We start from the raw sequence: 15,924 nt of genomic DNA, 5'->3' as shown, positions 1-15,924 counted from the left end.
AAATAAAAATATTTGATATAAATTTAAAAATTACATTGCATGGCACTATATATAGTAACATAATCATTTATTGATTACCTTAACAAATATGAACTTATAAAATATACTGCATATATTATTGATCATAAAAATATGTCGGACGATATCAAATTGCTCTAGTAATATGAGCAATGAAAGCATCAAATTCATTTTTTGTGACACCATTTTCTCCCACAGCATTCTTCACACCAAAGCTCAACTCTTTTGCTCTTTTCCTCATTTCTTCTCCTTCTTTTGATGCCATTAAAATCCTCACAACCTTTTCAATTCTATCGAACGTTACCAACTCGTCTCGTTGAGCCCAATCCTTAACGACCAACCCGACTTCTAGTATTTTTGTTATCAACACCGTGTTCCTAGGTTGATCCGAATGCATTGGCCATGCGACTAAAGGAACTCCCATTGAGATACTCTCCATGCATGAATTCCAACCACAGTGACTCAAAAATCCACCAGTCGAATTATGGGCCAAGATTTCTAGTTGTGGGGCCCAATCTCTTACCACTATCCCCCTGTCTTTCACTCTGTCCTCAAACCCTTTTGGCAGTTCGATCTTTTTAGTGAAATCTTGTGAGAAAACATTCTCTTTATCCGCGTCTCTCAATACCCAAATGAATTTTTGTTGACTTTGCTCCAACCCTATTGCAATTTCCTTGATTTGTTCATAAGAAAATGAAGTTGTGGTTCCAAATGACACAAAAATTACTGACTTAGGTACTTGTTTGTCTAGCCAAATTAATGAATAATGTCTTTGTTGGGTGGGCCCTGAGATTGTAATAGGGTTAAATGGGCCTAAGGCCCACTGTTTTTTGTCTTTATTGATTTGTTCCTTAGATAGTAAATCAAGAAAAGGACCTTCTATGACTCTTGACGTGTTATAAATCTTGCCCGAATTAAACTTACTATACTCATGTTCGGATTGAACAAATTTAGTAAATTCGGGGGTGAAGCAACCATCATTCGATGGGAGGTCTTTTATCATATCAACGTCGATAGAAGAAGACCTCCCCATACTTTCCCACACGTACAAAAATATTGTGAAAGCCGAAACACTATGGAAAGTGTAGGCTTCTGCATTTGGAATATGGTGATAATCTTGAACAACGGACCCCATTAAGGAATCGTGTATGATAACAATTCTTTGCGTTTTATGTGAGAGAGAATGTAAAATCTTTGCAATGGGGTTTCTTAGGTTGGTGGAAATTTGAGAGGAAGGTTGAAGATGTGAAGGGAATTTGATTGATGGATTCGGGTTGTTAGTAGGTGTAGGAGAGTTGAAAATAGGGGTTGGAAATTCGTGAAAATGAATATTGTCTGTTGATTTAAAACCATGAGCTCGAAAATTGACCTGACGAGTATGAGTTGTGGTGGTAATATAATGAACTGGTATATTGTACGATGAAATTAGACGAGAAAAATGAAGAAGTTGGTTTAAGTGGCCTTGTGCTGGAAATGGAACCACAACAACTACTACTTCTTGTGGAAATTGGTTACCATTTTGGCTATGCATTTGGTTTTTGTTGCAAGTTGGGGACATTGGAGAAGTTGGTATTGAATTTGTTTTGGACTAGGGAAAGCTAATGTTCATATTTATAGGATGATAAATGGCACATTTGGATATTTGTGGTTTAATTTTCTTTTTTTGGGTTGGGGTGGGGTGGGGTAAGGTCTTTTTCTATGTGTGATACATGTTCCCTCTAATAATTCAATAAAGTTCTTTGTTCAACTCTCTTCCATGTTTGGAGGTTAGGTTATACATCCCCTTCTTCATAAATTCACCTTTTGATAATTAATATACTTGGTAGGGGACTATCAAATTCCTTTGTCACCTCAAGGCAAATTTAATTTTTTTTATAAAGTAAATAAAAAATTCAACGAAGTTCTTAGAATGGACAATGTATATATTAATTTGGCTTGTAATTTATTATTTATCTGATATGTAAATCAATAGCTTGCATGATATTAATTCAATTTTTTCATATGAAGACCTATTAAAGTACTCTAGTTTGCTACTTGAAGTTTCGCGCATTGTAATTAAGTATTGAGGGCAGTGGGGATGTGAAAGATGAATTAAGGGGCAATGGTCCTTCTTTATATGGTTAATACTGTTACTCTACACTACTTCTTGGAATTACGACGCCTACTATTTCTTTTATAATTTATGATTTATTTGACATATGTAATTCATTTTGTTTAGAGGAAGGTCCATTAAAGTAGATTGTTACTTGGACTTTCGCGCGTAGTAATTACGTATTGAGGGGAGTGGGGATGTGAAGGGTGAATTAAGGGGCAATGGTCCTTCTTTATGTGTGTAATACATGTTCTTCTACTCTACTTCTTGGAATTGCGATGCCTACTATGTTGCATTCTTCTATAATTTATGATTTATTTGACACATGAAATTCAATTTTTTTTAGAGGAAGGTCCATTAAAGTAGCTTGCTACTTAAATTTTCATGCATCGTAATTACGTATTGAGGGGAGTGGGGTTATGAAGGGTGAATTAAGGGGCAATGGTCCTTCTTTAATTTATTTGTGTAATGTAATACATATTCCTCTACTCTACTTTTTGGAATTGTGATGCCTACTACATTACATTCTTATATATATAATTTATGATTTATTTGACACGTGAAATTCAATATTTTTAAGAGGAAGGTCTATTAAAGTAGCTTGGTACTTGGACTTTCGCGCATTGTAATTAAGTATGGAGGGCAGTGGGGAGGTGAAGGGTGAATTAAGGGGCAATGGTCCTTCTTTACATGTGTAATGTAATACATGTTCCTCTACTCTACTTTTTAGAATTGCAATGTCTATTGTGTTACCTTCTTTTATAATTTATTATTTATCTGAGACGTGATATTAATTCAATTTTTTTTAGAGGAAGATCTATTAAAATAGGTTGTTATTTGAATTTTTATGCATCGTAATTAATTGTTAAAGGGAGTGAGGATGTGAAGGGTGACTTAAGGGGCAATGGTTCTTCTTTATTTGTGTAATACATGTTTCCCTACTCTACTTTTTGGAATTGCAATGCCTACTACATTCTTCTATCCCTACTCTACTTTTTGGAACTGCGGTGCCTAATGCCTACTATAATTTTCTATAATTTATGATTTATTTAACAAGTGATACTAATTCAATTTTTTAGAGGAAGGTCTATTAAAATAGCTTGCTACTTGAACTTTCGCGCATCGTAATTAAGTGTTGAGGGGAGTGGAGATGTGAAGGGTAAATTAAGAGGCAGGTCCTTCTTTATCTATATAATACATGTTACTCTACTTTACTTTTTGAAATTGTGATGTCTATTACGTTCTTCTATAATTTATGATTTAAATAAAAAATATAATAAATATTTGATGGACTTCAACTTGAATGGCATCTCTTTTAAGGTTAGAATTTGTTGTATACAATTAACAATACGTCAAATTTGCCGACTTCGTAAAATCACGTGTATAAAATTAGGCTCATTTCAATTACCCCCCCCCCCCGCCCCCCCACAATGAATTTATAGTTTGAATTAATAGATCATATAATTAACGTAATAAAATTAGCTCATAAAAATATAGTCGATTTATTTTATTTAAATTTGAGTGAACTATTGATATGCTCACTTATTAGCTTAGGTTACTCGATTCCTCTCAACAAAAAATGGGCTGATATGTAGTATACATAGACTCATGAGAATTGTTTTTTTTTTTTTGAAATGTTATATATAGGCATAATTAAAAAAATATAATTTTTTAAGTACTAAAAATCGTATAAAGAATAAATAAGACAATTAAAACTTACACTTTGTTTGGATGATTGTTACGTATTGTTTCGTAATGTATTGTATCGTATTGTAATATATTGTTTTAATGAATGCAATGTTTAGATAGGTTGTATCGTTCTTCATGTTACATAGTGTCATACATATTAACTAATGATAGATTTAAAAGATACAATATACGAAAATTTAAGTAACAATCAAAACAAATATTATATTTAAACTAACAATACAATACAATGCAATAGAACAAATAACAACCCTCCAAACAAGATATTAGTAAAACTTGAACAGATTGAATTGATACAGCCCCATTTTAATATATTTTAGCCCAAATAATTTAATTTTAATAAGACAAAAACCCATTTTCTTAAATTAACCTTTTTAGTGAAATCAACGATAATATACCTCTAGAATATTCAAAAACTCCAACTAAAATGAAAAGCATATTTCTATATTAATTAGTACACGATTTCCAAGAATAGAAATGACAATGACATGTCAAAAATGGAGTAGTTAGTCAATACTCCCTCCCTCTATCCCTAATTACTTGTCCACTTTTTCTTTTATAGTTGTTCCTAATTACTTGTTCATTTTGACAAATTAAGAAATAACAATTTTTTTACTTATTATACCCTCAATTAAATGACTAATTACTTTTTAAAATGTAGAATTTTTCATTCACTTTATAATTAATAAGGGTAAATGGTACACTCACTATGTCATTAATTGATTTCTTAATAGTGTATCAATTCAAAAGTGGACAGGTAATTAGGGACACATAGAGTAATTAATGTGATATGTCATAATTATGGATATTCATTCACCTTTAATTCGTCATTAAGAAGTTGAGCGTTATGAATGAAATTAATAATATTATGATATTGAACGTTATGAATGAAATTAATGGCGTTACAAAGGTAAACATTGTGAAGGAAAGCAAATGATAGTTCTAAAAATAGATATTGTGATGCGTAAATTTAATTTTAACCGAAGATTGACAATAAAAAAAAATTTGATTAGACAGGTGGTCTAATTTCACGTGCTTCACCAGTATTTTTAGTGTTAAGCACGTGAAGTACGTATGGTTTGTTGCCCAAAATCACAGGGACATTACATGTTGAAATATCAATGTCGTTATTAAATTGCAACAAGAGTGGGAGATTTTTTTTTCGTCTCGATATGTAGTATTTGTATTGAAATACGACTAAATTTATATTTTTATTGGAAAAGTTTTATATTGGAGATAAAATACTCTTTGACAAATGTGATGCCTATATTATTGAGCGGGGATATATAGATTTAACCAATTACGGATCGAAGCATTACACTCTCTTCTGGTTTCTTAGTCTAGCCAGGTAAACTAGGTATATCCTATCCTAGATAGTAGATACAAATGAATCTTTGTTTTTGACAAAGAACCGAGAAGAGAGCGTAATGCACCATAATTGGTTAAATTAATCTCGGCTCAATGATGTAGTTAGATTGACAACTTTGATAGATGATTAATTAGAATTCGAACCCGAGATTTCTAGTTATGGATGAGTGAATATTTTTCACTCCACTACAATTAATTCACTCCTAAAAAGTTACTCCTTCCATCTCATTTAATAAAGTACCCTTTCTTTTTCAGTTTATGCCAAAAAGAATGTCACCTTATCTTACTAGACTTAGAAACAATTTAACTTTAAAATTTTTCATTTCCTTTAACATAATGATTTACGATCACATCAATATTTTAAGAATTGTTTTAAACCACAATTTTTTTTAAAAAAAATTAAACATCATGTCAAATCAAAGCGTGTCACATCAAGGAAGACGATTATTTTTCCCCTTTAATACCACGAGTACTCTATCTTAAACTAAGTGAAAAAAAATATTAATTCTAGTCAATCAATTGGGTGAGAGAATATCTCAAAAATAAGTGTTCCTCGTTAATTAAGAAGATCACCCCCACTCACCCACTCACCTCCCTTTATAGTGTGTTATCTTTTAGTTTAATAATTTTAATTTATATTTGATAATTTTTTAAATATGCATTAATTATTATTATTATTATAGAGTAATGCTACTTTCAATTCACTCGTGAAATTCAGACAGTCGCAGGGGAGGGGCACCAGGATCGGGTTCCTCTCTTACTCCTCATACGAGACCAAAAAAGAAACTAGCGAACCATTCAATATTTTTTTAAAAATAAAAATTTATAAATTTAAAATCCTAATTTCGGTTCGAATAAACCTTTAAAAACATGGACAAATTTTAGTATGCCGACATCCCTCCCGCAATACACTCTGATAGTATATTTAATTACTTTCAAAAAAAAAAAAAAAAGAAATGGGAAAAGTCCAAACTATGTCAGTATAATATAAAAGAAAATAGAGAATCTATATCATAAATTCATGCCAGCATTAACTTGATTTTAAGATGTCGAATCTATATATTTGTATGTTTTCTTTTAGATTTCTCATAAAAAATTTATGTAAATTTATCATTATACTTTTTATGTTATTTTAAAGTCAAATTTTCAATAAATAAATATAAGTTAATTTATTTTGATTAATAAATTGATAAATGAACATGAATTAATCATTTAGTTTTCCTATGTTGGTTAAATTCATACTTTCAAGGCTAATAACTCTCAAGGGTAAAATAGGAAGAATACTATTACTTATGTATTAATTATGTGAAATGATAAGTATTAAGAGACATCTATTTTTTAGTAAAAATAACATATAAATAGGAACGGAGGAATAGTTGAATATGCACCATTTAATAGACGACGATGAACAATCGTGTTTATTATCTAGTGATATGAGCGATGAAAGAATCCAATTCCTTCCTCGTTACACCGCCTTCCACCACCGATCTCCGAATAGCCACCCCTAACTCCGCCGCTCTCCGACGAATTTCATTTCCTTCAATATTATTCAACATTATTGTCACAATTACATGTTCAATAATATTTGATTTCACCACTTCATTTCTACTACGTTCCCAATTATTGAAAATATTTATACCAACTTTCAAAAACTTTGTTATTAAAATACTATTTCTTGGTTGATCAGAATGCATGGGCCATGCAATAATAGGTACTCCCATTGATAAACTTTCCATGCACGAATTCCATCCACAATGGCTTATAAACGCACCGATTGATAAATGTCCTAATATCTCCAATTGTGGTGCCCAATCCCTTACTATAATACCCTTATTTTTAATTCTTTCTTCATACCCTTTTGGTAGTTCAATTTTTCTCATTTCACCAGAAAAAATATCACCTTTATCAGCATCTCTTAATGCCCAAATAAACTTTATACCACTTTTTTCTAAACCTATACAAAGCTCTTCGATTTGTTCATCTTTTAGTGAAGTTGTTGTACCAAATGAAATAAATAGGGCGGATTTCGGAGATTGTTTATCGAGCCATAACAAACATTTGTGACGACGATGATGATGATGATCGATTGATAAATAGTTGTTGGTAGACGTCTTGTTAATAATCTTCATTGGATTGAATGGACCTATAGCCCATTGTGTTTTATTTCTTTTGATTGGTTCTTTTTCAAGTAAATTCATGAATTTTCCTTCTATAACTCTACTTGTGTTGTAAATAAATCCAGAATCAGATTTTGAGTATTTCCTTTGAGAAGCCATGAAATCCATGAACTCTGATGTGAAACAACCTTCAACATTACAAAAAAATAAATAAATTATAAGAGATAGTATATATGTAACAAAATAAATATCATATCATCATTCTAGTTTACTTTTTGAAGTGTGTGATCATGTCATCTAAAAGCTTAAGTTCTCAGAGAGAGCTAACATATGACATTTATTATTTAATTGTATTCTCAACACGCCCCCTCATCACGTGCGTGCCTGGTTTTTTTCATGGGCCAAATACGTACATGGAAATTCTTTTTGACAAGGCTGGTAGTGAGATTCGATTTCAGGACCCTCTGTCTGCCTTGATACCATATGTTGAAGTGTGTGACCATCTCATCTAAAAAATTAAGTTTTTAGAGAGAGCACACTATTAAATCAATACATGTGTTGAATTGTGAGACCATTTCATCTTGAATTTAAGCAGATATATATAGAGAGAGTACACGTTTATTAATTTGGAAGCCTAATTCTTTTTTCGTGGGCTTGTGTAAGCAATACATGAAAATACTTTTCTCATAATGGATGACGATAAGACTCGAACTTAGGACCTTTACTTGTTCAACTTCTTCATCTAATAACTTAAGTTTTTAGATGAAATCGACACATAACAATACAACAACATACAATTCCCTAATTATAACCGATGTTTGACAAATAAGATCCATTTAGGTGTTTGACAAAAATATTAATAATAAAGAAAACTAACCTTCAAGAGATGGTAGATTGTCTAGTATTTCAGCCTCAATAGGGAAAGGTTTTCCCATAGATTCCCATAAGAACAAAAAGATAGTAAAAGCAGAAACACTATGAAAGTTATAAGACTCAACATTTGGTAATGAAGTGAAATCTTGAACAACATAAGCCATTAAAGAATCATGAACAACAACAACTCGACGTGCAATCGATGATAAATATCGTAGAAGTGAAGCTACAGGGTTTCGTAGATGATACGATGATTCGAATGAAGGTTGAAGATGTGAAGGAAATTTGATATTTGAATTAGGGTTTGGCGGTGGTGATGGAAATGAAGGTGTTGAAAATTCATGAAAATGAATAATATTATTGGAAGAAGAACTAGGGTTTACTAAACCATGAGCTCTAATTTTGGCTTGTCTAGTATGAATTTTTGTACTAACATAATGGACTTGAATATTTTTGTAAGATGAAATAAGAGATGAAAAATGAAGAAGTTGATTGAGATGACCTTGTGCTGGAAATGGCACAATAACAACAACTACTTCATATTTGGTTGCCATATTGAAGATGAAATACTATATACTATAATTTATTAGTAATTGTTTGTGTTGTATATATATAAAAAATAAATATGACGTAGATCAGAGAGGGTTGAATGTTGATGTCATTTTTAATCGATGTCTATCAGAAATATTATCTCTTTACTTTACAAAAGTAGAGATAATGTATGTGCATAGCTTATCATTGATATCCAGACAGTATCACTTGTGAAATTTAAACTTGACATGTTGTTGTAGTAGTAACGATATTTGATAGAAAGAATAACTTTATTTTTGGCAATGCTTATAAAATTATAGTGAATATATTGTTACTGCGAGGATGACTTTATTGATGCCTTTTTATGATTGTACTTTAAAAGAGCTTCTGGGTCATTTACTCTTATGTCCGTTCAACAAAAAATAGTATAAATTGATGGAGACAATTGCATATAAGAGGAGATAAAAGTACGCATATATTAGAAAAGATTAATTGATGGAGACAATTGCATATGAGAGGATATATTAGAAAAAAGAGTAATTTGTGAAGGAAACTAATTGTGAATATCTCATTTATAACTTTATTACATTATTTTAATTAAAGAGAAGATAAAAAGTGCATGCATGCTTTTATGCTTCAAACTAATTAATAGTATGACTTCTCAAGATTAATTAATTCCTAAACCAATCTTACATAATCTCAAGATTATCTTAATGACTTAATGTGTATGAATAAGTTGATGAGTACCTTCAATTGAAACTTTCCTTTGCAAACATATTTAGCGACAATTGAATTAATATTATCACATTTAGAATCGTTAGAGTCTATAAAGATATTGAATTCCTTTTTGTTTGTTCAATTTAAACTCATTAAAAATATGATGATGATGATGATAACGAAAAGGTAACTTTTTTTTGTTTCGTGAAAGATCAAATTCTAATAGTGCATGTTTTCTTTTTTTTTGATAGGAACTTTATTTGTCTCAATAAGTTGCAAATATTATAAACCATGCATGTGCAATGTACTTGACAATAAGTTAAATGTACCTGTGTCAAATTTACAAGTCCCAAAGTACATCAAATAAAAAATTCTAATTGATAAGATAGTTGTCTTTGTTCAATGGATTCGACTATTTTAAAGTACTACTAATGGTAACAAATGTGTCGACCCAAAAAAAAAAATAAGTGTCGGCCGCCGATTTTTTTGGTTTCGTTCGATATTTGTATTGGAATTCGATTAATTTGAATTTGTCCCTCATAAGGCTCCATTCGACAAAAAAATATTCCTTATCAAGAATTTTCATATATTAAAATTTAAACTCAAAACTTTTAATTAAGGAATCACTGCATTCTAATGTCGACCGCCGAATTTTATGCACTTTATCGTGATGCCTTTTTTTTTTTTTTGTATCAGTTAGACCATCTCCAACCCACCTCTATTTTACTCTCCATATTCTATATTTGGAGAGTAAACTAGAGAATGAGCACTCCAAATCACCCTCTATTCTTCAAATTTAGAGAGTTGAATATTTGGAGAACTACTATTCACACTCTATATTCACTTTTTTATATTTATTATTATTTCTATTACTTTCTAATTAACATATTATTTTACATATAATTCTATTAATTAAATATCTAATATTCTTAATTCTTTTTTAAATGTAATATAATATTTTAAATATTATTAATATATACTATTTAATTTCAAATTAATAGTATTTTAATTTTTTTTCTAATTTTCATGAATAATAAAATTTTATTTTATTATTAATTTTCATTATAAAGAATACGCAAGAAATAGTAACGTTTTATCTTAAAAGTGGAATTTTATGACGCCACAAATCCAAATTAATCAAATTCCAAAAAAGATCTCTTTTGAAATATCAAACCTCAGAAGAGATATCAACATATGGAGGGTCCAAGTGGAAGGACTCAAAATTAAAGGTGGAAATTATTCCATTATAAAAAAATCAATACTAGTTTTTTTTTATTAGTTCTAATAAATAAAACAATCGACCAAGAAATTAATTGATTATATATATATATATATATATATATATATATATGGTCATATGAGCAGTTGTAAAAATTTAATGAATAATTAAATGATTAATAATGTTGAGAAAGCCCTTTAGAATGACTCAATTGATTTGAAGGCTAGTTATCTATGATTCGGAATCGATTTCCCTTTAATATCTTTTGAGTCAAAGTGTCAATATAGCGATGGCCTAAAAAATTTACTTAATACACACATTATTTTAAAGTTTAAAAAAAGTCAAAAATATAAATAATAAATTATTAATACAAGAAAATTGATGGGAATCTATTTCCTCAATTGGAAGCTGTTTTTACTATTTTTGGTATATATAATAGCTACAAGGCACTATTCAGGCAAATTCAATAATTTTTATTTATATTAAAAGATTATTAAATATGTATAAATACTTAATTGCAATAATTAAGATAAATTATGAGCTCATAACAAATTTAAGATTTATAAACTTAAAATTTATGAACTTCAAATCCTAATCCCGTCTAGTAGCATATAATATATTGTAATAAAATGGAAATTTAATACCACAACTTAGTTAAAAATATCTAAAGTTTAGTCTTATCAAGTTCACAATTTTATAAAAACATATTTAAAGTTAGCGTTGACAATGCATAGCAAAGTTTCAAAGAAAAAATGTGTGATGTTTAGTGAATGTTAAATTTTGAACTCACAATTTTAAAAATGTAGTAATAAATTGAATGTTAAGTTAAATGGATCAAGTTTAAATTTTTATCCTAAAAGATAAATTTGAAAAAATTGTTGGAATGCAAAGAATTGTTGAGATTGTATGCTAAGATTTTTTACAAAGCACTCAAGGTGCTTGACAAAATGACTGAGAGGAAAAAAACACCAAAAAGAGTACTTGTGCTCCTGATTTGATATAAAGAATGCAGTAAATGGACATAGAATTGTGAAAATGGATGAAGTCTAGGAGAAGATGGTGTTTAGGGAGTTAAAAGATTGATTCCCAGTTTGCCAAATTGATTGCAGGACAACCATAACTCCTAATACTCGAGCTCAAGCACCCTCCCCTGCTGCTTTTCAGGTACAAAATGTTATGGCTGCCTTCTATACTTAAATTCTAAACCACATTCATAGTTACTTGTTAATTTATTAGTTTGATTCAGTTCAATCCTGTATTCGATGTGTTTGGTATACGAGGAAAATTTGATAGATATGGAGCACATTAAGGACCATAGTGTAGAACTTACACTGCTGGATAAAGATCCTCCTTTAGTTCCATGTTCTTGCTTAGATTAGCTGATAGGATTGAAGTATTCAACCCTGAATCATCTTCTGTAAATGTCATTTCCTTCTCTTTCGTTCCTATTCGTGTCAACAGGAATGAATATGACTACTTGGCTAGTCGCATAGAAGACCGAGAAATCAATAAAAGACAAAAGAATGTGCTAAGATTTGAACTTAGGCTCTTTGGTGAGTAAGAAAAACGAATATGAAACAAACCCGAATTCTCAATACAGATACATAAACCTTATATCCATTGATAACCAAATTATAATAACAACACTTGAATTACAAAGAGAAGTACTGAAATAACAAGTAACTAAAGATAGAGATAAGAATGAGGATGAGAAGTTAAGACTCTAGAAAGAAGATGAGAGGAAAAGACAGTTTCTTCATAATACGCATAACCTTTCTGTCTAACCCCTATTCCTATTTAACCAATTGATAATTGGGCCTGAATCCCAAATAAAACTCTCTAATATTTTACACGGCCCAATTATCCCATCCAAATCAGCCTCATTCGCTACTTCTAGCACATAAGCCCGTACAAAGTCGACTTGATTCACAACAGAATATATCAAGTTGGACCTTGTAGAGAAATGAAACAAGGACTAACTGTTACTAGATATTACAGTATACGTATATTTTGGATCTATGAAGTTAATGTTAAGGAGAACAGAGGAATGCCTCATTTCTCACATATTTGATTCACAGGGATATTGGCCTAGCTAGTGGCCGGCAATGTTGTTGTAATTTATTATCCTGCTAAAAAACTCTTTAAAATTTTAGTAAAGGAAAAATACAAGTAAAATTATGTGTTTCACGGATAACTAATATTACACATATATTAGTCCTCACTCAACCGGACGCCACCCTACAACAAAGAGAGAAACACAGAGAGAGAGAGAGAGAGAGAGAGAAAGATGGTTGTTGAAGTATAAGCTATGATTTTGGTGGAACATAGACAAAATGAAGAAAGTAAAATATAAAGAAAAATACATTAGTGTCCTCTAAGTATGATTGAATTACCAATTTTTCATAACTGACTTCATCAAAGCCACACTTTCATGCAATAAATGCTTAGTTCGATGACTAATCTAGATGGGAAACTTATCGAGTAATGTGAGTGATAAAAGAATCCATCTCCTCACGGTTAACACCCCCATCCACCACTGATTGTTTGACAACATTACTTAATTCTGATGCTCTCTTCCTCATTTCATCTCCCTCAGGTGAAGCCATCAAAGTTCTTACAGCATTTTCAACTATTTCTGATGTAACCAATTCATCTCGACATGCCCAATGCCTCACAATTAGGCCAATTTTTAGGAACTTAGTTACTAACTGAGAATTCCTTGGTTGATCTGAATGCATTGGCCAAGCTGCTATAGGAACTCCCATAGAAATGCTTTCCATGCACGAATTCCATCTGCAATGACTCATAAAACCACCTGTGGAAGGATGTGCCAAAATTTCCAACTGAGGCGCCCAATCTCTTACAATAATTCCTCTTCCGTTTAGCGTCTCTTCATAACCCTCAGGCAATTGAGCTCTTCTTTCTTCACCTGCAAACACATCTCCTTTGTCAGCATCTCTGAGGACCCAAATGAACTTTTGCATACTTTTCTCTAATCCAACAGCGAGTTCTTCGATTTCTTCATTCGACAAGGAAGTAGTTGTTCCAAAAGACACATATATTACCGAGTTTGTTTCTTGTTTGTCAAGCCAATACAGGGTTTGATGGTGTTTATTTGAGTTTTTGTTCTGCTCAGACAACAGCGGATTGAATGGACCAAGAGCCCATTGGTTTAGTCCATCATTTTCTTTGGCTACTAAATCAAGGTATAAACCTTCTGTTACTCTAGATGAATTGTAAAGTTCTCCGGAGCTAACTTTCCTCATTAGGGCTTCTTGTTTCCTCCATAATTCCCATAACTCTGGGGTAACACAGTTTTTGTTTGATGAAATGCCCTCAAATATTTCAGTTCCAGCTTGTAAAGGTTTTCCTCTGGATTCCCAGATGCATGAAAACGTATGGAAAGCTGAGATACTATTAAAACAGTAGCACTCAGCATTTGGAATTGCTGGCACATCCTCTACTACCCAAGTCATCATAGAATCATAAATAACAATCACTCTCCGATGATTGGCGCCTAAGAGTTGGCTTACAAGAGAGCACACTGGCTCACGGAGATGGATTGTTGCATAAAATGAAGGGATTAATTGGTTAGGAAATTTATTTGAAGCATTAGGATTTGGAAGGGGATTTTCAAAAGGTGGTGTATGGAATTCATGAAAATATAGGTTTTTAGCTGTGACAGGATCGAAACCATGGACACGAAACTTAGCCTGGCGAATATGAGTGGTTGCTCCAACATAATGGACTGGGATATTATACGAGGTGATGAGCCTCAAGAGGTGGAGAAGCTGGTTGAGATGGCCTTGTGCTGAAAGTGGCACCATAACCACTGCCAGTTGTGCATCCCGAACACCCTTTTTGCCATCGCTTTTTATGGGGTAGTTCTCGGCCATTGGGAAATGCTTAGAAATTTTGTCGTTTGATGAGTGTCTGCCGTTTCTGAAGTGCCTTGAGTTATATGTAGGAGAAAAACATAGATGATTTTATAAGGATTACGTCTAATGCATGAATCCAGCAACTAGAATTGTATGGCCGGCTGCTGGAAAGCTTAATTGTTAAAAGATATTGAAATTTTTTAACTTCTCTTATTTGACATATTGCTGCAAAATATATTACTTAAAGTAGTCACAATCAAATCTTTTGTTGTCTATCAGTAAAACCAACAGCAACTGGTTGAGTTTTATATAAAATGGAGGAAAAAACATCAGCAAAGGCAGACCATAAAAATATTATTTGAAGAAAAAAAAAGTATACACCCATGTAAGTATTAGAGATACTGAGATAGTTGTCAATGTAATCTCAGTCGAATTTACATCCTCATCGTCAAAATTGTAAAAATCAAATATATGTTCATTTCAAGTGCAAGAATCAAAGAAATATCAATATTAGTTTTGTGGTTCTTATAAACACCGCTATCTTCAGATTCTTTTATCGTAGGACAATATAGTAGGAGTATTACATAATGGACCAAACTTTAGTCAAGGAGCAGTCATAATAGACTGCATTATGTAGTATTTTTCTGTAATTTAGCTTGTTTTTAGAGGGTAAGACACAAAAGATTAAAAAATGCTTAGCAATCTTAGTTGGTCAAGGAGTCGAAGACCTTCCTCAGTCACCCACTAATTTGACCACTTAATAAATCTGAAATAAGCATCTTCAGATAAAAATAGATACAAGCAGAGCTACCTTGTGTCAAACTCTTCTGATTTTTTGACAGCTTCATGGATCATTTTAACTATTTAATTTGTCATCGTAAGATTTGAAAAAGTGTTGTGAAAGGTTAAAAGTTAGTATAGTTACAAAGTGATTCATATTTTAGTTGAACAACTTCATAGAATACCAGAGCTCTTCCTTATTTGTCTTGATGCAAAAAAGAGTATTCTATAAATGTTGAGAAAATATTGTCAAGTACACTTAAAAAGATTGTCTACTCCTACCAACATGAGAAGTCTGGCAGAATATCAAATACAAGGTCACAGAATTAAAGACAAGAATCTATAGAAGTCCTAAAAGAATATACTACTATGTTATTCAGGTCACAAGCAAAAAGTTCTTGTAAGAATACTCAAACAGCATCCAATATTTTATTTATCTGGGAGGACATCCACTTTTATATTAGAAAATACAAAGAACTCATAAAGGAAAGGTTTTATCCTCAACATACATGCCGTGATGTGCATAAAGGGGTGCCGGTAGGGTGGACACTGAACCCACTGCGATGGTGATAGAGCATCGATACAGTGTCATAGGTTGCATCACTTATGTTAACTAGATGGTAG

The 15,924-nt window shown here is 31.5% G+C and overlaps 3 protein-coding genes across 3 annotated transcripts; all 3 read right to left on the bottom strand.

Moving 5' to 3' along the window:
* Positions 1-57: 57 nt before the first annotated feature.
* Positions 58-2,818, bottom strand: LOC125833783 (zeatin O-glucosyltransferase-like). Its single transcript, XM_049512969.1, has 2 exons — positions 2,801-2,818; positions 58-1,606 (listed from the first exon to the last, which is right to left on the bottom strand). Exons 1-2 carry the CDS (start codon positions 2,816-2,818, stop codon positions 146-148), a joined length of 1,479 nt encoding a protein of 492 aa, XP_049368926.1. The 3' UTR covers positions 58-145.
* Positions 2,819-6,606: 3,788 nt separating this feature from the next.
* On the bottom strand, positions 6,607-8,735 carry LOC125834424 (zeatin O-glucosyltransferase-like). Its single transcript, XM_049513579.1, has 3 exons — positions 8,558-8,735; positions 8,180-8,473; positions 6,607-7,490 (listed from the first exon to the last, which is right to left on the bottom strand). The coding sequence occupies exons 1-3, from the start codon at positions 8,727-8,729 to the stop codon at positions 6,607-6,609; spliced, it is 1,350 nt and encodes a 449-aa protein (XP_049369536.1). The 5' UTR covers positions 8,730-8,735.
* A 4,381-nt stretch (positions 8,736-13,116) lies between these two features.
* LOC125834370 (zeatin O-glucosyltransferase-like) lies at positions 13,117-14,538 on the bottom strand. The gene has a single exon (XM_049513523.1). The coding sequence runs from the start codon at positions 14,536-14,538 to the stop codon at positions 13,117-13,119; it is 1,422 nt and encodes a 473-aa protein (XP_049369480.1).
* Positions 14,539-15,924: the final 1,386 nt, after the last annotated feature.

The sequence above is a fragment of the Solanum verrucosum genome, unplaced genomic scaffold (assembly GCF_900185275.1).
Source record: "Solanum verrucosum unplaced genomic scaffold, falcon-dt-bn FXZP01000285.1, whole genome shotgun sequence".
Classification (NCBI taxonomy): Eukaryota; Viridiplantae; Streptophyta; class Magnoliopsida; order Solanales; family Solanaceae; genus Solanum; species Solanum verrucosum.
The sequence above is the reverse complement of the archived record's forward strand: the minus strand, read 5'-3'. Positions and strand labels throughout refer to the sequence as shown.